At 40.9% G+C, this 27,158-nt stretch overlaps 1 protein-coding gene across 5 annotated transcripts in view; it reads right to left on the bottom strand.

The window, feature by feature from the left end:
- CACNA1D (calcium voltage-gated channel subunit alpha1 D) overlaps nt 1–5,843 on the bottom strand; it is a 175,625-nt gene extending 169,782 nt beyond the window's left edge. For 2 of the 5 annotated variants that reach the window (XM_063412062.1, XM_063412061.1), the window contains exons 1-3: nt 5,086–5,414; nt 2,712–3,030; nt 168–273 (exon numbers count right to left, since the gene is read on the bottom strand). In XM_063412062.1, the coding sequence (XP_063268132.1) occupies nt 168–273; nt 2,712–3,030; nt 5,086–5,122 (462 nt within the window). In that variant the 5' untranslated portion in view covers nt 5,123–5,414. Of the gene's footprint in view, nt 1–167; nt 274–2,711; nt 3,031–5,085; nt 5,428–5,738 lie in introns of those variants that run through there. The other 3 variants (XM_063412060.1, XM_063412063.1, XM_063412064.1) reach the window with 3 other exon arrangements.
- Nucleotides 5,844–27,158: the final 21,315 nt, after the last annotated feature.

Genomic DNA, 27,158 nt, shown 5'->3' with positions numbered 1-27,158 from the left:
ACTTGATACTGGGGAAAAAAACCAAGTCATTCCATATACATTTTGTATATCACTATATACCAATTTCTTTTACTGAAATTACCTATATTTGGTGCAGTCTCAAATACTAGTTTGTTATGCTAAAAGCATAGCAAACAAACATAAAATAAAAAATCCAGAGTACTTACCAAATTATGATTAGTTGAATTAGAATCATCTTCTGGGAATGGGATGTAAACAGCTAAGGCCACACAATTGGCAAAAATAGACAGTAGTATAAATATGTCAAATGGTCTGGAAAATCTTGTTAAGGAACTAATGTCTTATGAGTATCTACAAACTTTTAAGTCTAATTCTTTCAGCATCAACAATGGTAAAACAAGTCTTTGCTTTAAGGCAATCTTTTGACTGATAACTCTGACAAACACTCCATCACCTTTAGTTATAGCACTATATATATACCATATTATTTTCCATCACAATGATCCTTCAACGTCCTCTTCCTTTTGAAAAGAGTGAAAACTATTACTCATGCTGTCACAGAGCACTTTATATTAAATTCCAAAGATGAATATAATTATCTACTCTTAAATCAACATGCAGGTCACCATAATGGGCAAGGAATAATCATGGAGCTGCTCTGTCCTCATATGTAGGTCTCATTAATATACATTTGTCCAAAGGAGGAAAATCATTGGAAATATAGTTCATAGTAGGATATGAGAAAGATTCCCAGAAAACCACAACTATTCTGTTATAGGACATCTGGAAAGCTGTACAATTGACACAGGAAAATTCTGAGCCACTCCATGTCTCTGACAGTTGTATTCCTGAATCCTGGCTTTGGCCAGGACAATGAAAGTTTAAGTGAGTTGAGTAGAAAATAGAATATTGTGACTGGCTTGGCAGCCACACAAAGAGAGGCTACAAAGAGACTTCCACACTGACAACAGCACGGGCTGCAGCACTGCTTTCTGTACTAGAGCTGGATGACAGCAGTGGGAATCTGGAGATACCTGTTGTCTTCCAGAAAAAAAATCTTCCTTTTCTTAAAATTCATGCATATGAAGTTCATCCTTCAGTTCATCATTGATTTTCCTTTCTCATATGCTATTTTACTATTCTCTGTGACCAGAAACATGGAGGTACCTAGAAGAACCTATCTGTGGAAGTTTGGAAAAGAAGCACTTTGGATCAGCTACAATTTTTGGCATCCTTTCCTGTATTTGATGCACAACTTCTGGGTATGTTTCCATAAGAGTCCCATAAAATGCTGGGGTAAGAGTACTAAACATATTCAAAAGCATATTTTTGCCAGTTTAAAAGGTTCCCTGGGAGAAAAAAAAAACCAGAAAAAGTCCTACAAGGCCCATATGTCCTATAAGATGTGTTAAATTTTGTTTGCTGGGCTATTAAAAGTTTGTCACCTTGAGGGTCACATTTATGTCTACAAAGGGGATTGACCTCAACAGCTGCTACATTGCATACAAAATAAAGTTACAACAGCATTTTCTAGACTGGACAAAGCAATTGATACCATCACAAGACTGACAACCTTGTTTTATGGTGTGGTGCTGCAGGGACAAATTCTCGCTGAGTTATTCCACTACAGATCCATAGTAATTTCATTTACCTGACCTTAGCCAAGGAGAGGCCAATTTACTGAAATTAGTTGGACTTCTACCAGTTTAAATGAAAGAAGAAGCCATTTCACTATCTTTAATTTGCAGTTGAATTTTGTACAAAGAACTGAGAAACACCAACCCTATAAATGAGTAACAGCTCTTATTGCCAGGTTGGCTGCTCTGTTTATAGTAACAAATTGAGTTTTCCTTCAGTAATCTACTGTCTTGAACAGCTGTTTCCCATTACAGGGATGTTGCCATGGCTAATAGGCTAACATTTCTTCCCTTGTACTTCAGCAGAACTATTTTCTGTTTCAAACCTTTTCTTGGTAATCAAATAATACACCAAACCAAAGCTATTTGTTCTGACAGAGAAATGCACATATTTCCACATCATAACCAGTGAACTAAAGGAAAAGCCACCCTTCCCATCACACAGGTCATCATGAACACAAGGCAGCATCTCTGATCTCCCATCTAGATATACACGCTTCCAAATATGTTTGGTGGTAGACATAAGCTGTACAAGCTCAGAAGATTATTATACTTCAGACATTTGTGTGTACTTAGAACATGTCCTTGGCTTAAGTAAAAATCTTCCCTACTTTTAGTACCGGGAAGAACAATCTTTTTAAAAAGATCTCTACATCTGACTCATTTGCCCTAATGGCAATACCCCAAATTGCAATATGGAAGAAACAGGTTTGACAGCTCTGGCTATCTCCCTAAGATGGCTAAATACATTCCCATCCATTCTCCCTTATTTAGAAAGGCAAGAAATGCAATGCAGAGATTTGCTGGAATATAACGCTAGCTTGAAAATGTTCCTCCAACTTCTCCCAAAAAAATGGAACAGCTATGAGCTCTCCTCTGACTTCGAGCTACCCACCTAAATGATGTTCTGTGTCAATATGACACAAGAGACTACCTTTAATAGTAATTGAAGCCAAATTAACCCCCTTTGACATTAATTACAGTTACCCACACGTACAAGTGACGTAACACGTTAAGTTGTGATGCTCTAAGAGATCCTGTAAAACAATCCCTTTTATACAATCAGAAAATGTAAGAAAATCATGAAACAAAGCAAACTGCAACAAAGGATACTTCCATTCTACTAGACTAATGCAGGCTCTTCGTATTGGATTATTGAGGGATAAACAGAAAAGGGCACGGGGTGGCCGACTATTGGACGTATTACCCTGTTTTTTGCTCTTGGCATATTGCTGGCGTTTTCTTTGGGACAGAGATCCTACAGGCTGGGCTGTGGTGGTACTCATGTTTTGGGCAGCCTTTGCTTGTCTAGCAGCATCGATTGCAGCTTGCCAAGATAGAACAGTTTGCTTGGATGGTGCTGAACTGTTTGACTGAATAGCTGGTCCGTCACCAGGGAGAGGAATCCTGGTGCTGCTTGCATAGTTCACCTCTGTGGGACAAAAGAAAAAAGTACTTGGTTATAATTGTTTTACACTAAAATGGGTCTAATCCAAAAAGACTGTTTTAAGACCTCATGGCAGTGTGATGTTTCCATTACATACACAGATATACATGCATACACTTGTGCTGTGGTATATGAAATTGAACAGTAGAAAATATGCTCAGGAATCAGTTTTACAACTTCAGGATTGATGTAAATGTTGAGACACAAACACGTCTCGTTTTGATTCTTTCCCTTACAATGTCTTTTTCCAACTGGATGGAAGCCTTCCTGTCCCCATGTTTATTCAGTAAAACATATCTACCCCTTAAGATCAAGTGTGCTGTAGCACCTTAGTATTTACTATTCTCTCAATTTATTTTGGTCAAAAGAATAGTTGTTTAAAATTCTTACACATTGTTTCATTAAGAATAAGCAGCAAGGTAGAAGGGGAAGTCCTGTAAGCAAGTTAAATCTTGCCCTGCTTTGCATTCTCAAAGAAAAATGCGTGGATGCCTCCCACAAGCGAAGATCCAGTACCGTCTGCGATAAACACGTTCCTAAAGCTCTGCTGTCTTCCGCACTGGGAATCCATTGTAAAGGGATAAGCTCTGGTTCTGCAAAAAGATGGTGTCTGGTTGTGCCTCTTCACGAGAATTTAAAAAATAAACTGCGCCTTCCAAATAATAATCGAGTGCTCTCTATGCAGATGACAGCAAAGAGGCAAAACACCACCTCCTCGCAAGGATCCTTGCTCGCGAGCTCTTTGACTAGCGCAACAGTCTACTCCTACATGCACCTGTAGGAAGGAGAGGCTCCTGAGTGCGATTCAAAACTTGATGCTTGGGTGGGGAAAAAATGGAGGAACGGCACAATATACTGGGAATTCGGGTTGGGAAGAGAGGTGACTGAAACAGATCTGCCCAGGCGGGAGAGGAAAAATCGCTCCCCGTCAAGCAGCGGAGAGGCAGAGCAAGCACAGCCCTCCTGCTCCAGGCACAGACCGCGGGAGCGCCGCGAACGCAGGGGGACGAGGCCGGGCCGGCCCCGTTCCGGGGGTGCGGGAGCCCTAAGATGGCTCCCCGGGATGGCGGCGGGGCCTGGGGGGGTCCCGGCGGGGCCCCCACGGAGCCGCCGTGGGGAGCGGCACCGGCGCGGCAAGCGCTGGCCAGCGGCGGCGCATCAACAGCTGGGTGACACGGGGGGCAGAGCCGCCGCGGGGACAAAGGTGGCACATCTAGCTCCAACATTTTCCCAAAGCATCCCTGCTTCCCCTCCCGCCCCCTCTTCTTTTTTTTTTTCTTTTTTTTTTTTTTTTTTTTCTCCCCCAGATATAAAAGCAATGGCACAGCCATCTCTCCCCCGCCTTCCGCCTGCCCTTCGGGATGCCATGAAACGTGGCTCGGCGCAAATAAACCACCCACCTACCCATCTATCTATATAGCCATCGTCTTTTTAAATAAATGCTCGAAAGGGAAACAAAACCCGGGTGACTGCGTTCCTCGGGGGCAACACCAACTTGCTGCTGATTGAGGAGGGAGGAATCATTTATAAACAACAGCGGGGGCTGTGGCAGCGCCGGAGCCCGTCGGCGGAGCCCCGCGTCTCGCCCCCGTGCGCCCCGCCGGGCAGGGGCCGAGCGCACCGCGCCCGCCCCCGGCCCCGCCGCCTGCCCCCGGAACGGGGCAGCCCCCGGGAGCCGCAGCTCCGGGCAGGTTCAGCCCCAGTAACAAGGGATGTGGCAAACGCAGCCCCAGCCGCGTCCTCCCGCAGCTGGTATTAATGGCCCCAGGACAAGGGACAGACGCGCATAAATCCGCTCGCGCGTTGGTCACACGCCGAGGGCAGCACCTTGTCCCGCCTTCGTCTCATCCCCTGCCCTTCCCGGTCCCTCCTCGAATACAGCCGCTCATTCTTTTCCCATCCCAAACCGACCCCATCCTCAACCCCTTCCCTAATCCCCCCAATCCCCGACTCCCAAATCCCTCCTAAATCCTCCCCCGCCCCCTCCCTCCCCTCAGCCCCAAGCACGCCGCTGCCCTTGGTGGGCGCCCCGGCTCTTACCTTCAGGGTGCTGCTCGGGCTGCTGCTGCTGGTGCATTTTTCTCACTTTCTCCAGCGTGTGAGAGGAAAATGAAAAAACAGAAAAGGGCAGAGACGCCCCCCAACCCCACCCCGAGCCAGGTGCGCGCTGCCCCTGCGCTACCCGACCCCCATTGTAGTGACTAGAGACGTGCGAGGGGCTGCTGCTGCTCCTCCTCCTCCTGCCGCTGCTGCTTCGCCGCTGCCAAATCCCTCAGAGTTTGGGCCAACATGACACTCACATCCGGGTGACACGGGATCTCTCCATCCCTAGCAACCCGGCTGCTGCTGCCGCCGCCGGCTCCTCGGTCCCCTCCTGCGCTGCTGCCTGCTCCCCGGTCCCCCTCCTCCCGCCGCCGCCCGCTCCGCCTCGGCCCCCTCCTCCCGCCGCTGCCGCCGCCCGCTCGCTCGCAGTCCCCCTCCTCCCGCCGCCGCGGGCTTTAACTCCCTCACTGCTGTCACCGCCGTCACCGCCACCTGCTGCTGCGGCCGGGCGGGGGCGCGGGGCCGCTCCGCTCGCCCGGAGCTCCGGCACCGCAGATAGACCCGCGCCCGCCGCCGCCTTAACCCCGTCACCGCCGCACCTGCTGCCGCCCGAGCCCCGTCCTTCCCAGCCCCCTACCAGGGGCACCGACCTCGGCGTCAGCGCCTTCAGCGTCTCCCTCTCCCCGCGCTCCCGCCACCGTGTCCGGCTCTTGGCGGCTCAAGGCTCTCCGGCCGCTCCGTCCCTGCCCGCACCCTCTGCCCTCACCTCCAGGAAAACTCCCCAGTTAGCCCAACCCCGAGCTCTCCGCTGACCTGTTGGAATGCCGTCATTCTGACGGCAAACTAACACTGGGCTCTTCAAAGTTTGTCAAAATAAATAAATTAACTGAAAAAAAATCATTTTAGCGCTACCTTCCACTGCAGAACCCTCGAACATTAATTTAGGTTTTGTCTCATTGGTGCTGAAGCTACCCCAGAAGTGCCGCGTACTGATACACGTGGTTGCAGGAACCGTGAGCTGTTACCACAAAGAAGAAAACTCGGGACAGCCACCTTCTCTTACAGCAAGGTAGTGTTTCAAGCACTACAAAAAGTGATTAATGAAGTCCGGTTAAAATCATAGACATAAATTTCCATTTGAAACAGAACTGATGCTTCAAAATTAGTTTGTTTCTCTGCAATGAACGTTTCCCCATACTTTTTATGAGTATTTCATTATTTCCTTTGAACCAGCCACAGTCAAACTCAGTGGGTGTGAACCCTTATCTTTGACAAAAAGTGGTGTTTTGTTAAAAAACTTCTCCATTAAACTATTCCTAATACACCTTTCCTCTGCCACTTTCCAATTCATGTGCCTATCTGCTTTTTCATCCATTCTTCATCCACAACTCCATCTAATTAATAATAAATAACATCTACAGACAGTAATTAGAAGAAGAGCAATAAAACCTTAATACTGCTGATATTCCCCAGGGATCCAGTGAAGGATGCCTAGCCAGCAGCTTTAGAAGAAGCTCTGTTAGGTAAAGCCTATCCTTTTGGGCGATACCTTTGTTAATTAAAGAATTAAAAAAAAAAAAAAAAAAAAAAAAAAAAAAAAAAAAAAAAAGCAGCAAGGCTGATTTAGAGAGCAGCCTTCCACAGATGCTTCTTGACCTTGGATTCAGAGCTTCCTCTTTTCTAATTTTCTGACCTGACTGGCTCGGTTGCAGGTTTGGTTGATTTGGGGAGGCACCACACCCTTTTCGCAGGTGTCATGACAGTGCAGGTGTTTCCAGTTTAAACAGCCTTAATGTACTTAGGTGCTTGCCTTACATGTCCAGAAATTAACTAGGATTTCTACTCTCAACAGTCAGATATTTAGGGGTCCAAAATGCTTAATACAATTTCAAAAGTATCTAAATCAACATTAGTTGTCTAACAACCACTGCAGGCACTGAAGAAGGCAGCTAATGTGCTTAGCAGGAGGAAGTGCCTAACCCAAGAACCTAAGAAGTATCTTGGCAAAGCTGGACTCCAGCATCCAAATAATTTTTTCTAAATTAGCCTCATTAATTTAAGCACTCAGGCACTATTGAGAAATTCATATCTGATAAGGCCTGGATCTAACACAAACAAAAACATCCCCCAAAAAACAGTTTTTCTCATTTGATTTCCTTGCCAATGTTTTCATAAGTTTCTTGATTTTGGCCTCACCAATGTCTGTTTTCTAGCCCCTAGTCCTTATGATGACCACAGCAATATGTACTGGAAGTTACCAAATACTCCTCAAAACCAATAAAACCATAAAACAGCTGGAAAAAAAATCACAGTTGGTCCAAACTTGTAAGCATATAGTTGTGCATATTTCAAAAGCTAAATGTCCCTTTATTGCTAGATCAAATTACCTACCATATTTTCAAATCAAAATTAGAGCTAAAAAGGAAATGCAAATTGGTTTAGAAACTTCGGAGGAAATATTAAGGAATACTGATAGTCTTTAGTTACAAGAATACTAATTACTGAAGCCATCAATTCTTCTTTGAACAGGTGTTTTCCCTTCTCCTAGAAACTGGTGTCCAGTTATTTCCCTAAGATTGCTTCGCTTTTCTGTCACTTTGATTTTGGTTACTCATTCCTAAATGCAATGGCCAGCATTCTGTGCATGCTTTAGAACATGTCCCAGCTACTAAAGCAAGTGATGACATTTTGAAAGGAAATGACCATTGTCCAGAGAAGAAAGGAACATGGATGTTGCCATCTGTCATACCTCTGTGCCACACCACACTCAGTGTACTTCATTTATATGTTATAGATTGGTAGAGCAGGGAGTAAATACATTCAATATTATAATACATTTATTGGCGATTTCCAGCTAAAATACCATCATTCCCCTCTTGATAACATTTACTGCTTCTCAGGGATTTATTCTGTGTAAAGGAAAGAGGCGGATGAAGAAATTGCTTCTTAGGGACATTATAGGAGCAGAAGGATAAACCTGCTTAGCCAAAACTTCAGCCACTATGAGCTCGTGGAGTGGAGCACAGCAATGCTGTGCAGCAGATCACTGCAGGAAGCAAAAACAAATCCAGTTGCAATGCATGTGGGAGGAACTTACGTAACAAATACGTAATTTTATAAAAAATGAGAAGCTACAGAAGTAGCCTCATCCTTAACAAGGGAGGGATTCTCACTCATGTGGGTTAATCCATTATTAATTCTAATAGTCCAGCTGAAGTTATTACTATGCTAATATATAATAAACTATTACTATCTTTATTCATGGAAGGAATATTTTAAGGAAAGATGGCTATGCTGCAAACAAGGATTTGAAGGATTCATTCTTATTCATGTTATGCATTTCCTTTTAATTTTATATATATTTTCAGGTGCATGCTGTCTTCTTGTCTAAAGACTTGTATTTTCATTCTTCTCACCTAAAGTATGATGGAGCTATAGTTTCAATTTGAAGATCTAGTTTGAACTTTTATCTAAAAAAGGCCATGATGAAATTTATATATGGCCATATATTTTTTGTGTCAGATCAGTGAATATCACCTCTCTGATGTCACTATGAGTAAGGGTGACTCTTTAAAGAACTTAAAATAGCACACTGTTATTGTGGATGTAGTTTATATAGACAAATACAAAAAGTACAGACTTCTGAAAACCCATTAACTTGGATCTCAAAAGTAGATAAAAATGTGCATAAATGGATTTTAAAATACATTAATCCACTATAGGATAAAAATGATGAGAGGGAGGCTTAATTGTCCGTGTTATTGACCTTATCCACACTTGAGATTTAATAGGTAAAAGAACTTTCAGGAGGATATAACACTGAATTTTTATATGTCCTCTGCAAGAATACTCTTTTATGTTTTTGCATCATTGATTTTTTTTGCTAATTTGCATGAGCAAAGTATCCTGATACTAAGCATAATTTTGATTTTCTTCTCTCCTAATTAGCACTTGAAAAAAAAATCCAGATACAAGAAACCTACCACACTGAGGTCTTGTGATGTGATTACATATAAACATGTGATTTGCATATAAACTCACCAAAATTTTTGAAAGTTTAATATAAATGAAGTAATACTATTTCAGTCTAGCTGGAGATTTGGCTCTATATTTTGTGAAAAAAATCTCATTGTAAAAACTTGTACAAAGACAGGGAGAGTGAGAGGGAGTGAGGAAGAAGAAGGGAAAGAAGGAGGGAAGGCAGCAGGATGCATGGACAATGCTCTTTTCATTTGTTTGGCTGAGCTGAAGCTTCAAGTGTGTCTCAGATTGCTGTGGATTAAAAAAATGGATGATGCTCTCCAGTATTGCTTACAAACTGAACAAAGGTCCAATTTTTGTTTTCCATCCGCTCGGCAGAACTTTATAGAATGGTACCCAGATAGCAAGGAACAACTGCAAACATGATTTTGAAATAAACATTTTATTTTATATGTCTGCAATGATTTTTTTTATTATCTCTATATGCAAGTATAAACAGTGTAATCTGCTCTGAGCACAATGAAAATCTGTCAAATTTAAAATCCAGTTGGACTTTTTCAAAACAAATTACTAAGAATGTAATGAAATGTGTTTTCCTGACTAATTAGATTCTTTGGCTTTGTATGGCTTCAATTAGGATGTTATTACCCAGCAACACAGTTTATATTCTTTCAGCAGTTCCCTCTTCTACCTGCAGTTCTCCCCTATTTTCAGTTTAGCATATTTTGTCACTAACTTGCTCTGACTGAAAATACAGCTAATTAAAAGTTGCTGGATAGTCTTTTGTTCTTTATCTCAAAGCTTCATTTCCTAGAAAACAAAATCAAGAAATCATCTTCTACTTGTTCCCCTCTGATCTACAATCATGGATTGGCTTTGTATTTTCCTCCAGGGATCCCCTGTTATTAATAAATGCTTTCCACTCTTTGGATTATCCACCTTCCAGAGCTCTCACACGCCTATGCCAGCCCTGCTCCTTTGGGGCCCAAGTGATTTGGCTTTGGTGGGCACCAGACCAGGTTTCCAGCCAGAAATTATTTCCAGCTCTATTACTGTGCTAGCAAGGTGAATTGAAGTGGTGACAGCAGGACTACATCACCTTAAATTTAGAGTATCCATATTTAGGATAGAAAATATTTAGACTGTTGACTGCAGGAACACATTTCAAACTGTCATTTAAGTAGATTCAAAATTTTCTCTCAAGAGTTTCATCTCTATTTTTAGTGCTCGGTAGAATGATGATTTCACAGATGGGCAACATAGCCAGCTACCAAAAAAATTCCACTACACATAATTGTGCTTGAAAATGTCACAGCAAAATGGATGGGTGACTCACAGTATCAGCACATGTGCCCCATGCAAACAAATAACTTATAAATGCGAGCCACACTCCAGGTTTTTTCAGAACGTTCTGCTGGTGGCTGGTGGTGGAGTTTCGAAACCCCGCACTGGAGGCTGGAAGACTTCTAAAAACTGCACAGACTTTAGACAAGCAAAGGCTTTTGTGTGGGGGCTCTCCCCCGGCGCCTGCAGGAGACACCAGAGGCAGCCGCAGCCCTCGGCGGGCCCGGGGGAGGCTCCGGAGCGCGGGCGGCCGGTGAGACCGGCCCCGGGAGGAGCTCTGGCCCCGGGAGGAGCCCCGGCCCCGGGGAGAGCCCCAGCCCCGGGAGGAGCTCCGGCCCCGGGGGGAGCTCCGGCCCCGGGGAGAGCCCCGGCCCCGGGGGGAGCTCCGGCCCCGAGGGGAGCCCCGGCCCCGGGGGAGCCCCAGCCCCGGGGGGAGCTCCGGCCCCGAGGGGAGCCCCAGCCTCGGGAGGAGCTCCGGCCCCGGGGAGAGCCCCGGCCCCGAGGGGAGCCCCGGCCCCGAGGGGAGCCCCGGCCCCGGGGGGAGCTCCGGCCCCGGGGGGAGCCCCGGCCCCGGGAGGAGCTCTGGCCCCGAGGGGAGCCCCGGCCCCGGGGGGAGCTCCGGCCCCGGGGGGAGCCCCGGCCCCGGGGGGAGCTCCGGCCCCGGGGGGAGCCCCGGCCCTGGAGCCGCTCCCGCCGCTCCCGTGGGGGCTCCCGGCCCTGCCGAGCGGAGCCCAGCCCCAGGAGCACACGCCATAGGGCACAGTCCCTGCTCTTCCTAGGAAACCCTTTGATTTCTCCTGCAAAGCCCAAATGAACCCTTTCAAATGTAAACCTGCTTTGCACTTTTAAACCAACTCTATCTGCTGTGCTATCTGGGAGTAAAATTTATCTTACTTGTTCTGGCAAAGAACTTGACACAGATATTAGGGAATATGTAAAAATCCTTGTGTTTTCACATTTAGCAGAACACAGAGTGAAATCAAATTCTCAGGCTACTAACCAAATTCTTCAGTTACTAAACATCACACATTACCTGGGCTTCAAAAAATGATTCTCTCTTGGCAGATAGAGGAAATTTGTATTTAGCAAATTTCTCTGTAGAATCTTTCCCAAACAGATTTTAAACCTTACTTTGAGAGACATTCCTTGTCATAAGAAGATACAGCTGCACGGTTGAGCACACCAAGGTCAAGAAATGTCCTACTTCATTCTGGGGCTGTGTCATGACACAGTTTCACATGATCCATTCTGCCTTCTGCAGGAATATGCACCACGCCATGTGCAAGACAGCCAACACTTACAGCCAGAAATGAAAGGTAAATATTCATATTTATCTTTTCAAACCATTAATTAATTTATGTATTCAGCAATGGATATGACACAAAATGTATTTCAAACTGGTTTTGTTGGAAGGCAATTTTCTATTGCAGCAAAAGCACACAGGATTTGCCCATACCTGTTTCACAATGAGTAGGTCAAGAAATAGGCACAAACTGGTTTTAAAGCAGGAATTAACAACAACTCTAAGAAGGAAGCTTTCTCTTTGTGCTAACTGGTACCTGCTGGGGAAAATGCAGTCATTTTTGTTGGCATTAGCACCCCACACTGAAAGAGGAGCCATAGATAATGAGAAGATCACAGGCCTATAGAAGGAGGGGACAGACACAGTAACTGCATCAGAGAATGGGGGAAGCAAATATACAACACTACTGAAGAGGAACACAAGTCAAGATTTCAGATCTAGAGCAAGCATTTAAGGTCATTTTTCTTTAAAATCTCTCAGTCTGACAGATCCAATGAGCTGCATTACTTACAGGAGTAAAAGACTTCAGCTAAATAATTTAGGAAGTGTGGTATAATCTCAATACTAAATAATACAACAATAATTTTTCAAGTGCCTCACCAGGTAGAACAGAGACTATCACGTAAAGGTCCCATCTTTGGTTTTAACACCTTGAATAAATGACCAATCTTTGTTTTTATGAGTATCTAAACACATGTATGAGTTATGTATGATTCAAAAATTCCTTTCCCTGTCTCTTCAAATGCTGTAGGATGTCCAGATTTCTACCCTACCAAGAAATTTTCTTCCTGGCCTTATGGTGACATTCAACAAAACACAGAACCATGTTAGGTCAAACCTCTGACAACGGTGCTTTCACTGGAGTTCAAAGAGCTTGGAAGGACAAAAGCATAAATAAGGAAGCAAAGTAAATATCCTTTCATATCATAAGACTTTACTGTGTAGCTCTTAACAACATAAAGACCAGCTTAATAGACTAGGGAAACAAATCCCTATAGAAAAGTACTGAGGGATCACGTTAGTAGTAGACAAGGCAACAGAGGAGCTTTCAATCAGGAATAGAGGAGATGCAAATAACAAAATTCCTTCAGCACACTACGGACTCTCTCTTTACGTGTTTCAGTTAGCAGGTGCAATTACCAAAAGGGGCTTTTGAGATACACTTTGTCACTTGGAGGGCTTGGAGATTTTTCTGTCATCAGAGACATCACTGCCCAAGCACATCAAATGAGGATGTGCTGTGATGTGTTTAATTCCGTGGAAATATTCCAGGTTTGCATCATATTAATATTTCTAAAACAACTAACAAATTCTGTCACACTTTTGCTTTCTTCTGCATGCCCTTGAAGCTAATTGAAAATCAGCGAGTGCAGCCAAATCTCAATATTTTATAATCACCTGCCTCACACAGTTGGCTTGTGACACAGCTCACTTACAGCTTTGAACTTCTGTGTAATGCTCCTTTCAGTGACTGTGGAACTGGTGTCTCAAAATAGGTACCCCTCCCCAGGGAAGGGGTGTATCCCACCATGGATATTGGCTTGAGACAGCCGACAGACCAGCCAACACACTGCAATTTCAAACACAACACAGCTCTCTTATGCATGCAAAATAAAACACAGGATCAGGTGGATTATGTCTTGGGGCTTTTCCAGTTTGTTATTGTAGAGAATTCTCCAAGCACATCTCTGGGCAGGAACCTAGCTAGGCAAACATTGGACACTAATATCTTCAGTCACTTAATATGCGTGTTGCTTTTTTTTTTCCCCTGAGGTCTTTATTTCCTGTCTAATAAAGGGATTATTCCTGAAAATGACTCTCACTAGATTCAGTAAGATTTTTATCCATTTCTACGTCTGAAAGGCTTGCATCATCAAATAAGAAACTAGAGATTATGGCTATGAAAATATGTGAATAAAAGCAAAGGGACAGATGCCGAATCCATAAAAATTACTAAGGCATAATCTGTGTTTGCTGTTCCATATAAACACACAGTTAAACAAACAAACAAAAAAACCCCACAAACAAAACCAACATCGAGTAAAATCTCAAAATTTATTTTCAGCTTCTAGCAGATTTAGTAGATGAGGGGGTTTTTTTTTTGTTCTCTACAAAGGCAAGTGATTGAGCTTATTTATGGGCATATTTTAATTCTGTGAAGATACAGACTGCTTCCTCTTGCCTCATACTGAATTTAGAAAATTGTAAACAAACGAAATGGTGAATTTCCCTTTAAGGTTCCATTTAGATAAGTTGATTTAGGTTTAAGGGCTCTGCAAAGCTGCAGCACATTTTGACCTACTTTGTGTACAATACAGTGGGTTAAATAACACTTGATGACAGTGAAATAATTTTTAGCATTTTTAGCCCCCTGAGAGCTAATATAGCTAATATAGTACTTAGCAATATAAACCACATGTGTGTGCCCTACACGCACAAAATCCCATTCTGGAGTCACATAGTGTGGGCAGGTTACAGCTGTACTTTGTATCTTACACAGTCTTTCATAAATTCCAGCACAAATATAATTAAGAATTCAAGGTATAAGGAAAGGTGAAAGAGAAAAACACATTTCTTTTAAAAATTCTAGGAAAGACTGTCTCAAGCATCACTATTTTCAAAAGTTTTCTGTCCCAGAGGAACCTCAGAACTGCTTTAGCCCTCAGTACACCATGTTCTCAATGGAAATTCAGATGATTGTGACCTTTGCCAAGGAGATCCCTGGCTGACAATACAGTTTCTTAGCATCTTGCAGTCAGGCTTACACTCCAAGGTAAATTAAAGTATGTCAGATACTAGACCAACTCTTAGATGTAGTCCTGGATTGCCAGAACGTGAAGACATCCACAAAGTACCTCTTTCCATCTGTGCCTGGTCTCCACAGAGCAGCTCTAATTGAAGAACAAATTGTAGTTGAAAGTTTTCTTTCAAAGCGTAAAGAAGAAAAAAGAGCTCAAAAATATTTCAGGCAGTTTTGACAACAAGCTAAAAAAAAAAAGAGAGAGAGAGTTCTGCAGATCTTATACTGCTTTCAGTATCTGGCAAGAAAATGCTGCCTTTCCCCCTGCCCATATTCCTGAACTGTGGCTTTCACCTGGGAACGTTCTGTGCGAGGGACTGAGGAACACCCAGCTCGCATCCACCCACACATGGACACTCACTCCAGTGGGGAGGAGCTGATTAAAATGAGGCACTGAACTGTTCCTCATTTGTGGCAGTGAGGGGTGATGCTGCGATGCCTGGGAGGGGGAGTTTCAGAACTCTGGAAAGAGCAAATGGAACAGGGACTTCCAAAAAGGGTGGTAGTGAACATATTTTTTAGAAGAATAAGCTGTTCGGCTACATAGAAAACAAGGGGAACAAAGCTATACAAAAACAGACAGGAAAGCTTCTTCATAGGTTGAATTTTTGTCAAAAGTCTGCCCTGCAAACCCATGTGAAACATTATTTTTCTCCATCCTTCAATTCTTTTGTTTTCAGATAAAATATTACAATGCTATAATTTAATCAGAAACACTAATTAAATTATATTAAAATATGAAAGTTTGAGGTTGGAGTGTGTGGACAGAAAATGGATTTGATCTTGCCTCTGATGGAGAGGTGCCACATTTCACAGTGCATTAGCTGACACACTCTGCAGAGGGATGGGGTTTGGCTTCCTAGAAACACTGCACATAATCTGAAAAACGCAGCAGGTTATTTTTTACCTCTGCCTAAGCATCCTGCTTACATACAGATTTCCCTTTTGGCAAGCAGAATCTGTATCTTTTCAGTCTGTGCCTGTTGCATCACCAAGCACCACCTTCTCTGCTGTGCAAATGAGCCAGCAATGCAGCAGTGGCCTGGGGGCAAAGGCTGACTCAGAAGCACTGAAGCCAAACATCAATGCTTCCCCGAAATAGGCAGACACTCAATATCATTGACTTACATGAGATCTGGTATTTCTTTCAATCCAGCCATATCCAGTGCGAACTAATGGACAAGCCAGGAGTTGGGGCAAAGAAGGGAGGGCAAGGGCTGCAAGAGCATGAGAAAGATCAGCTATTCTAAGCATAAAAGAAGGATGAGACTGATGTGGATGACTAAGAATGTCAAAAGAGTTCTTGAGGAAAAATAGAGGGTATATGACATACACAAGAACATGAAATCCGAAGAGGATTAAGAGAATTATGAACTGGAACTGAAAGGATGCAAAAAAACCCCAAAACCCAACAACAGCACTGTGTAAGGCTGCCAGAATTGAAGTGAGAAGACTGCAAAGAAAAACAATAAAGAGTCTCAAAATACTTAAGTGATGTGAGGATCAACAATGAAGCAGTTCCTGAGTTTATAACAGAACCTGTGCATGGCAGGAATTAACAAGACAATAAGATAAAGTAAGAAACGCAAATGCCTTCTTCTATTCAATATCCATGCAGTAAAGAGAAGTGAAATGCCAGAAAAGAGAACACAGCTTGCAGAGGAGGACACTGAATAAATAGGATTTTAAGAAGAATAAAATAAGTTATAACCTTTGTGCCATCTAGAATAACCAGTAACACAAGGAAGCGATAGGAATAGATTATTTGCAACAAATAAAGTGTCAAACAGCAGTGACCCTTTAGGAGTGATTTTGCAGAAAGAACTCAGGCTGAACACAAAAAGTGAGTGAATGTTACTCCAGCCTGCAGAAACAGAATTTGAAAGAGCTGGGAAAGCAGAGATGACTCATTATGAACTGAGTGGCCATTCATCCTACTGGTATTAAAGCAGAGGATCAGTAAACAGGTATGGCATCAGGAAAAAATAAGTGTTCCATAGCAATTCACAATCCTTTGCAAATACAGGATGTTTCAAATTGCATTTTCCAACTTTACTTTGAAGTCAGTCTGAGGCAACAGTTTGCAATCTCCCTCTGATTTCTGTCATTTTCCCCCAGAAACCAGTGGCTCACTACTTAGGCAGAACCAAAGCAGAGCAGTAGTACTCTTATTTTCAGTGGGAACCTTACTAAAATCTGTCAGCAGATCTGAAAGAATGGATGCTTCAGGATCTGTCAGGAGCCCAATTTCAGCACCATAGAATAATCCCAAAGCTGAAAGTTCTTCACAACATATTTGTCTTATATTCTACTTGCTTTTTGTATAAAAGGTCAGCAGGCCCATTCTGCATCAGATCACTGTCCTTAGATTCAGCAGCATGAAGGAAGGAATTTGCTAATCCTCTCAGATTCACAAGATTTCAGAAAAAATAGAAGAATGTGGGAGGTTTGGGGGTTTTTGGGTTGTGGGATTTTTTTTGTTTTGTTTTGTTTGTTGTTATTGTTGTTGTTTGTTTTTTGGGGGTTTTTTGTAACTTGAAGTTACTTTAATTAAACTCTTTGTATCAAGTAAGTAACTTAGTCAACCAGAGGAGAAGAGAAGCTAATGCCTTCCTGGCTTCTCCACACCTGAGCATGCAGTAATACTGCATAGCTTTTTTTATTAATTGACATATTTTCTGCTGTGAAGAGGTTGTTGAAGTAATGTCTGAAGCTTAACAACTGCCAAAAAAAGGGTTGCAAAATACATTTGATCCAATCATTCTCTTAATCAGATTCAGAATTCTTCTGCCCACGTTTTTCACACTAAATAAACTCACCACTATGCAACCTGCATTTCTTTTTCTCAACACACACCCCATTTTCTGAGTGCACATTCAAACAAACTTGTAGTTTTTCACCTTTATGTCATCGAATGCTGCCTAATATAAATGTCTGAATATGCTTCTTACCTCCTGCCTGACCTTCCCCTAAGAGCCTCCACTCTCCCGGGTTTCAGGCTGTGTAAGGATGCTCTATTTGATGCCATTACAACAAAGAGGTCCACGCCAAAGCTCCTTGGCCACCAGCACCACTGCTGATGTCAGCATAGCTGGAAGAACAAGGCTAGTTAGCTAATTGCTTTACAGGGCAATCATGGGCAGTGCAGAGCTTGAAGCCAAGTGCTTTGCTGGGGCAAGCAGGCAAAATGCCACTGAAGGCACCTCTTCCCTGGGCCAAAACTCCCCCTGCAATGACAGCCAGCACAGAGGTTTCCAGACATGCTTATCAAACCAAGGACCAAGGTTTCTGTAGGTTGCACTCCACATAAGCACAGCAGTAATTGCCTGGTTTAATGCCAATCAATCTGATCATTTGTGGGCATACCTTCACAGAAGATTTCATTGCTTTGTATTGATTTTATCAGCAGCAGGAAAGGTTGTGCATTTAGGATAAAATCACGGAATTACTGAAACCAGAGGGAGCTATACTGCTAATTTCAATAGTGTTAGGACTTTCTGCTGCAGGAACTATTCCAGCGGTGCAGTGAAGATCAAATGAAAGACAACTCACTGATGCACTCACTGATGCTAGGCAGCAACTCAGTGATAGTGCTGAGAACATGCAGATGGAATTCTGATTTGTATTTTTGTCTTATTTACATCAAAGAATATGTTCCATAAGAGTTCTCATGACAGATCCTACACACTATAAAATACACCTCAATCCTACAGTTTTCAATAGAATCACTACTACAAGTAATTGTAAATACAATAAATCATGTCAAAGTTTATTGTTTAATGAGACTAAAATGGCACATTTTAATATTAAATAGCTTTTCATGGAAAAGGAGCAGGAAAAAGTTAAATACCTCTACAATAGATTAAAAGTGAAAAATTATGTGATGCTACTGAAGTAAATTATAGTAATTCAAAGACATTAAAATGGACAAGAAAGTAGAATCAAATTTGTACACATAAACCACCAAACCTTCAGGAAAACACATTGTGTTGAATAAAGTAATATTTTTTATTGCAGAAACAGTCTTCTAATCATGATACTTCTGCAATGAAGTTGCAGCCATGAGGAACATCATAGTTTTAATCATCACCTACTATTTAGCATGGGATGTAAAGCATTAAAGTAGTAACTCTCTGGAATTCTAGAGAAATCTGAGACATTATATTAATTTTTAAAAGTTTCCTCAGTAATGCTTTTTCTTCTTTTTCAATAGCATAAAAACTCTATTCACTATAAAAATGCTCTCACTACACCAATCTGTTTCCTCAAAGCACTACTAAAATTAACATATGATTTTTTTTTGCATCTGCAACAAAGAATGAATGTGGACACTTCAGAAAAGTCCTCAATGTTATTTTATTTCTTTTATATTTCAAAATGGAATGCATACATTGGGCAGCCAGAGTGCTCTCTTGAAGAACCTTCTGAACTCATAATCAACCCTTGATGGTTCTGAGTTCTCATGAGCACTAATTTGCTTTTGCAAATTACTTAACAACTAGCAAGACATTTTAACTTGTCATCATTTGACCTCGAAATAAACCATTATAAATCTTTATGCAATATTACAACCTATCACTCCAACTTGCACTCCTGTGTGCAGGAATTCCAGCGTTGCAAAATCATCCTGTGTTCACTGAGTGCTGGATTAAGCAATTCAAGAGAATAAGTATTCAAATTCTAACTGCACACAACTTAATTCTTACCAAAAGAAAATCATATCTTAAGTCATTCTTTACTGCTACAGGTTTTTCCTTTTAGATGTAAAGCCTAATTATATAGAAAAACAATTTATGTCTCAATTACATATGCTTGTGGTTTCAGGATGTGAACAATACAGTATCAGATATTATTTTTAAATTTTCCAAGGACAGTCTCCCAGCTTGGAAGGAGAATTCAGTATTAAAATTCAGCTTTAGAGAACAAAAAACAGCTAAGTCGTGCCAAACAGTGTAAATGGAAGGACCAAGGTAATTTTATGTCTGTCAGCCTGACAGCGATCCTGGGCAAAATTATAAAAAAGGCAGCACTGGAATTTTTAAGTAACACCAAGGAGGTAACATGATTTATACAAATTGGCATAGGACAATGGAAAATAAATCTTTCAGGCCAGCTTGGCAGCTTTTTCCCTTTGAGACTAAGAGGTGTCTTGGTAAAATTATATTTAGATTTCTCTCTGGTACTTGACATGTCCTTTGGTAACTAAGGCAGGATGATATCAGTGCTGCACACAATGGATTAAACATTGTCTGATGTCCCTTATGAAGGAAGTGCAAACTGTGGGCCTGCAAAGGACTTTACATCACTATTTTCCTAAAAGCTCAGTTCTCCCTCAGTCATAGCTATTGGACATATGAAAATGAATCATTCATAAAATTACATAGTTCAAAATAGTCACAATAGTCTCTCACAAATTCAAAATCTATATTTTATATAATCTCATGTAGAATCACTGTTAAATGAAGATCATTCTTTCAACATCTTTCCATGGCACAAATTAATGGTTCATGTATCAAGTATCACACATTTAAATGCTATTACTGAAGGCAGAAAAGGCTATTTGTGGGCAGGTAGGATTGTGCTGTTTTCTAAAAAAAAACCTGAAGTTTCTTCTTTTATGTAAATGTGTATTGGTTTGTATTCTGAGTTTCAGATATTAAATCTTAGTAATGTTATGAATTAAGAAGGAAAATGAGAAAAAAGCATTAAATCAGTATAGATAATGCAGTAAGATGTATGGACCTATATTAATGCATCCCTATCTCAACAGAAACATTACGTTTCACTATAAGTAGATATATTTATCTTCTAGAAAGCACAAATCATAGATCTTGTAAGATTTTATGAAAAGTATTCAAAAATATCAAGAGAAAAAGGAGGTCAGTTCTTGAAGAGAGCTCCTCTCTTCCTCTTTAATGTCTACACTAAATCATTTCAGCTAAGCTATCAAATATTTGCCTCAGCCTTTGGAACTCTGGCCTAACGACAGACATCCACTACAAGAGCCAAACACGAGGCCACATAGGAAAGCATCTGAAGTAATTTCCTCATGGGTGTAAAAGCTCTCAGTGTGACTCCAGGAAGGACAGGTCTCGGAGAGCATTTCACTCAGCTCAGCCAGGAGGAAGCAGAAGAGCTACAAGGCATCAGAGGCAACAGGCAAAAGAATTATGAGCATTAGTACAAGTAAACCCAACTGCAAACAACAAAGTATCTGTGTGCCCTGTAGGATAAAGCACATTTATATTTGGGAGGAGATAATGAGAGCTTTGCTGGGAGAAGGTATTTCTCTCTTGTTGAATTGCCTTTGGTGAAGAGGTTTCCATCTAGAAGGCACAGATCTCCAGGCAACTCAGGTGGGAGAGTTTGCCATCCTAATAGCTGCCTGTTACAAAATCATTTTGACTTTGGTAAGTTTGCAGGTTTTGTACTTTACTCATGCACTATTTATTTACAGAGTATTTACTCTGCAATATACTTTTACTCTGTCTCCTTTTTTAAAAAAATACTTTATTTAAGGTTCTTCTGAATTTACTGTGAGTGCCTAATTCACTTGGGGCAGGTGTCTCAGAAGTAATTTCTGGAAATCAAAGTATAAACTGGATTTTTGCAGGTGTCTGTAGCTAAAGGTATGGCTCATGGCTTTGCTGGAGACTGCCTGCATCTGTGATTTGGGATTTACAGTTGAAAAAGGTGCTGAAAGAGAGAGAAAGGTGTCATGTGACAGCAAGCTGGGACATTCTCCTATGGTGCTTAAATTGGCCATTTCACTCATAGTGCTGAAGACACAAAGACATCTGTGCACATTAATGCTGAGCTAGGTTAAATTCATTTTTGAAAGATCACACACTATGTATTTACTATACATGCTATACTTCTCTTAAAATAATATCCAAATACAATTTTCACAAAAATTATGACCACACACTGAGCGCAAAACTAGAAATAGCTAGAAATAGCTTCTTCATATGTAACATGTGTTTAATTTCCTTTACTCCTGAAACAGCCAGAGAATATAGTGAATTTATTTCCAAAAAGTAGCAAATTGTTGCTTTGTGATCACACCTTTTTCCTGTTCCCAAAACAGCAGCAAAGCTATTTCATCTGCTACTACCTACTCTCATTTCCAAACTCATATTTTAGTGGTCAAAGCAATATGCTTTTGCAGAGGAAGTAAAAGACATTTTCCTGAAGGCATCTTTTAGAAAAAGCTTTTTGCTGCACAAATTCAATAAAAATCTGTGAAAAAAGAAGCAACTATTGAACTCCACATCAGTTCCCATAAATGTTATTCAGTACTGAAAAACTGAAGTAATAAAACTTTAGAAACAGACCTAGACAGAAAGCAGTTAAATATGTGCAGGATTAATAAAATATGACTAAAAAAATTTTCTTATTATGACTAAAAATGACTAAAATATTCCTTAAGTTTCTGTCTCTTTCTGGTAATTTCTCACACCATAAATGCTCCTTTCTTCAAAAAATTAGTTTCATAGTTGATAAGGAGTCAATCAGTGTGAAGAGGGTTAATAAAGTGGAAGCCAAAATAGGGCTGCTTAATCTACTGTGCCTTTAATTTCAGAATTGTTGTGGCTGTATTTTTCATGTTTCTCAAACCCAGGAATATCCCACCAAGCAGTCTCTGTCATCTGGATACATCATCACTTGTTTCCCATTGACAGTGCTTATGTAAATCTGGGAATTAACACAAAATTGCAGGGTTTAAATTCTCCATCAGCTGTTAATTAGTATCTATTGTGAGTATCTAATAATTGTAGAGTATCTTTAAAGTAGGTGTTGTCAATGTGTTTTCAATCCCTTTTTTCTATTCTTTCTCACACTAAACAAGACTCTCATTCAGCCTAAGTCCATGTGACAATATGAGTGTGAGGCAGATAATAACCCACATTATCATATAGCCAGAGCTCAACAAAATATAAAGGCACATAGATGAATGAACTTTTGTTAGCCAATAAATGGCTACAGAAAAGTTAAATAACCATTTCTTTTTCCTGTCCCTCAAGTCCTCTCTGGTCATGGTTGCTCTTTGTTAGGTCATTCCTCAAACTGCATCCAGAGCAGCAGATCCAATTGGCAGCTCAGTGTGTGTGTGTGTGATTTTAGTGTTTAGTCACCATGAGAAAATTATTTCTTCCATTTGGTTCTCTGAACCTTGCTTCATGCCCATAAACAGAAGCCTTTACTGAAGAAAATAAATATTCTTGCTTAGTATAGCTCCTACTGGGTTTTATCTGGGCTAGTTCATGCAGAAATTTAGGATTAACTCTGACACCAGTGAAGCCAGTTTCAGAACTGGCCATTTCCATTTATCCTCTTTCTGAACTGGGTGAGAACTCGGCTTAAAATTCCAATGGACATTTGACTTGGAGCTCACCCTGCACGTTAGTCTGGGATGGAAATACAATGTGCAAAGCTGTGCAGCAGTCATATGAATTAAACTTTTCTTAACTACCTTAGAGGAATGTCTGAAAATGTTCCCTGAGATGGGTTTTTTTAGCTCAGCTGATGAAATAAAGTCTGACCTGAATAAAGCTGCTGTTTATAATCAAGAAAATGCAAAATTCTTGAAGAATTGTATTTGCCAGGACATGGACTCTCACTTCAGTAGTAGAGAGACCACAACCCATCATTATGAACACTGGCACTGAGAGGGTCATTGCATGTAAGAAATAAAAGCATGAAATAATATTTTTGTTTTGTTTTGGCTGCTCACAGAATATATTTGCATGACCACCCATTAACACACCATAGTAAAGCACAGTTCCACAGAGAAAATGAAACAGATGTTTGCCAACTGGAATTTGTGAGTCAGGGTACAGCTTGAATGGCACTGTCAAAATACATTTTCACTTTTATGGCCCAGGAGCACAAGAGTGACTTGAAAGATGAACCATCATGTTCTGCAGGGTTTTCAGTCAGAATAATATCAAATGGGTGTAGAATATATAACCAGAGCTGAAGCTTTTACATTTTCTCAAACATAAAGCACTAAGAATTATGGCATCATTAGGAAAATGATGAGGGTTTATTCCCTTAAAGTTGGGCTAAAATTTCTATATTGTATGTGTGAACACAACACAGCATTCCAAACTCTTGCACACCACATTTAGTGCACAGTACAACAGTGGGTCTAATAGTTGTAGGAGCAGACAGGCTCAACAAATAATTTATTAAATTACCTTCTGAACATAAAAACTAGAGGGATTATATTTCAAAAGACAAATAGTTGTGTGAATATTTACCTCTAAAAAAATACAAAATTACCTTAATCTGCCTGCATCATCTTAAAAGGGTGAGTGTCTGTAAATACAGGATCTGTCACCATGTCACAAGGCTTTATGCAGGGAAAGAAGTGTAAGCAAGGCTGGGTTTTAAAATGAAACAAATGGAATTTTTATGAGACTGATTCTTACAAACCAGAAAAAGATCCTGAAGACAACATTTGCCACAAAACTCTATTTAACTTCAGAACATTTGAGGTAACACTCACATATTTAATTTCAAACTATACAGAACAAATCTTTAACTTGTTTCTCACATGTCAAATATATACTTGTCAGAATGAAATGTTCTGAACAATAAGGATCCTTCTTCTGTCGTTCTGCACTGAAAGACCCCTAAACAGATGGATACCAGGTCTTCACTGGGAAGACAGAAGAGTCTCAAACTCTTCAGGGAGTGGAAAATAAGTATCTCAGTGGCGGTTGTCCAGGTTTCCACCTCTGCCATGAGAATAATCTGGAACCTGAGTGCCACTGGTTCCCTCCCATTCGTTCACATGCACATCTCAAACTCATACTGGTGAGGAAATGGCTTGGGCTCACCTACAAGATCTTTCCCTCAAGTTTGCAATTCTGTGCTCTCTGCAGTGATGATGAGAGAGCTAATTTATGAATGGCTGGGTCACAAGAGAATTAATGTACCACAGCGATGGAGCACAATATGCAGATCGGAGAGGGGGGAAGAATGTGGAGCTCAGCAAATCCCTTCTTTCTCATATAAGCTGATGCTCAGCTTAGAGAAAAACCATACTAATGATGCAGCTGATGTCTTGTTAGAAAACATCTGAACTGTGGCCAATTTTTCTTGACAAGAATTTTTATTCTGTATAAAAATGAAATGCTTAGTCATACAGAAAATAAAGACTAAATCAGTGATGTAATTTCATTCAATGATGGAATTTCAAAAAGACTGGGGTTTTTCTTTTATTATACAGAAAATCTTTTAACAAGTCTATTGAACCAGTCATTAATAAGATCTTTCCCATCAGTATCAAAAGAGAAGTGAGAGCACAGTGCCTAAAGGATAAACAAGGATATAAAACCTTTTCTCGCTGTTTTAATATTCAAAGTTTCTATGTCCCTCCATAAGGCTATATATGCATGTTCATGCACAAATAGGAGTGACAAGCAACAAATATCCTCAACAATTTTTCGCCCCTTGCTGTACATGAATGAAGGGCAAATATAGAAGAAAACGTAATGTGTCAGACATCAACACACTTCTCCCCACAAGATACATGAGAGTTCCCCATAGGGAAATCTGCAGCAAAGTAATTCTTAGAATAGAATGCAGACTTGCTGATGATTTAACAAATACATTTGAGTGGGGGAAAGGGAAATGAGCTAAAGTAGTTGGCACAAGTTTCAGCAGCAGTTGATCAAAGTCGGTGAGTGAGCCCTGAGAACAGGAGGCAGAGGAAGGGACTGTTGTCTCACACAGGTCTTTGCCATAGTCCCTCTGAAAATGAATTTGTAGTTTTCCCTTAGTGTCCAGTGAAAAGGAGGCTGCCACAAAAAGGACAGAGGTGGCTGGGAGTAAAGACACATACCTGGCTGTCTCCTTGCACAGCAATTCTTTCCATGGCAGTCTGGCTAAGCCACATATTTGGTGTGTGTATAACCAACACAGATTTACACATTGCCATAAATACCAGAATTTCCTACTTTCAAATGTTGCCTCTGTATGCAGGGATGAAAAATTGCATTACTTCTTGAGCAAAATATATACATACATACATACATACATATATATATATATATTTGTTTTTCTAAACCTTTCTGCTTGACTTAACACTTTGGACTTCCCATAAGCTATTTGGAAAAGTGGTACAAGGGCAAAAAAGTCTAGAACTCATTACACTTTTAGTTATGCTGATATTTTTTGAAGTTTTCTTAACGTTTACTAGACACTCAACAAATCAGTATATTTTATACATCAGCTCATATCTGTGTCTCAAAGAGCAATCAGAATGAAATCAGAATAATGTTTAACACTGAAATCATACAATTCACTGCATAACTTTGGTTGTCCACTCCAGAAAATAAGTGTATCTGTCTCCTGCATGTATTCTCAACTCAGGAGTTACTGAGATCACATATCTGTTCTAGAAGTGCTGTATAACTGCAGTCACACACTTCTGCCAAGGGCTCTTTATGAATTCTTCATGTCACACCACAGAACAAGAGTCCAGAAAATCATTCAAAAAACCCACACCTGGATTTTACTACCATTGCTAACCAGCAAAACTTTGGACTCCCATGTCTTCTTCTAAATGTTTCAAAAGTATGTACAAAGTTGAATGGATTAGGATTCTAATCCTCCTTTTTAGTATGAACCAAAACCACTGCATTTTACATGGAGATAAGATGAGCCATTGAGAGACCAAAAAAGTTTTGTTGCTATCACAGGTCTGGGGCAAGAATAAACTTCTCAAATTTCTCACTTTCCCTTATCTGCTGTGATCTGCCCCAGAGTACAATGATGGTAAAGCCTAATAAAGCAAGGAAGTTACTTGGGGGTTGTCCCAGAAATTTTCTTTTGCCCATATGCTTTATGACCAGCAGAATGTTGTCATTGAAGAGCCCAAAAACCTGTTTTAACTGAAGAGTGAGGCATAACCTAGAGAAGGCTGTTATCATCTAGTTTGTAATTCTGATTCTTAGAAGCTTCTCCTGATGATTTTTTACCCTCTTTAATCAAACCTGACTCAGAGAATAATGATATCACCCCCAGTGCTGCTGTTCTCACTCTTATTAGCATTGTCCCTCAAAAGACTGTTAATGAATAATTGGTGGTAGCTGTCAGCTCAAGAAATCAAGTGTTACACACAGTAGTAGGGACGATGTGTCTGTGTGCCTTCTTTATGTAGGGAAATCTTGAAAGACCAAGGGGAGTTAGAAAATTATCTGAACAGTTTGTGCTGTCTCTTAAAGAAAGCACCTTGCAGCAGTGTTCCCCAGGGCTGCACTTCTATTACCACAGCTCCAGGAACCCTGCAAGTCACACATACTCCAGAGAGCCTGAGAAGTAGGTGCAAGGGCCCTGATATAATGCTGTTGTGTGTGAAAAGCAGAGACTTTTGAGGCCTAAGCATTTTGATTCAAAGATTGTAATAAAGGATGTGAGAAATACAGATCTCACAGTGACAGGGAAGTACAGGAGATCAAAGGACAGCTTGTACCCTAACTTTGCTGACAGCAATGAGTTAATTTGTTGCTGGTATAACACATTTGAAGGGTCTTCCTCAATGATCCTGCCAGAGCTATTAATTCTCTGTAGGCAGGTTGAAACAAACACTGGTTCAATAGTTGAGTCAGTCACAAAAGAAAGGACAGTGAT

This window comes from Prinia subflava, chromosome 14 (genome assembly GCF_021018805.1).
Source record: "Prinia subflava isolate CZ2003 ecotype Zambia chromosome 14, Cam_Psub_1.2, whole genome shotgun sequence".
Lineage (NCBI taxonomy): Eukaryota > Metazoa > Chordata > Aves > Passeriformes > Cisticolidae > Prinia > Prinia subflava.
The sequence above is the reverse complement of the archived record's forward strand: the minus strand, read 5'-3'. Positions and strand labels throughout refer to the sequence as shown.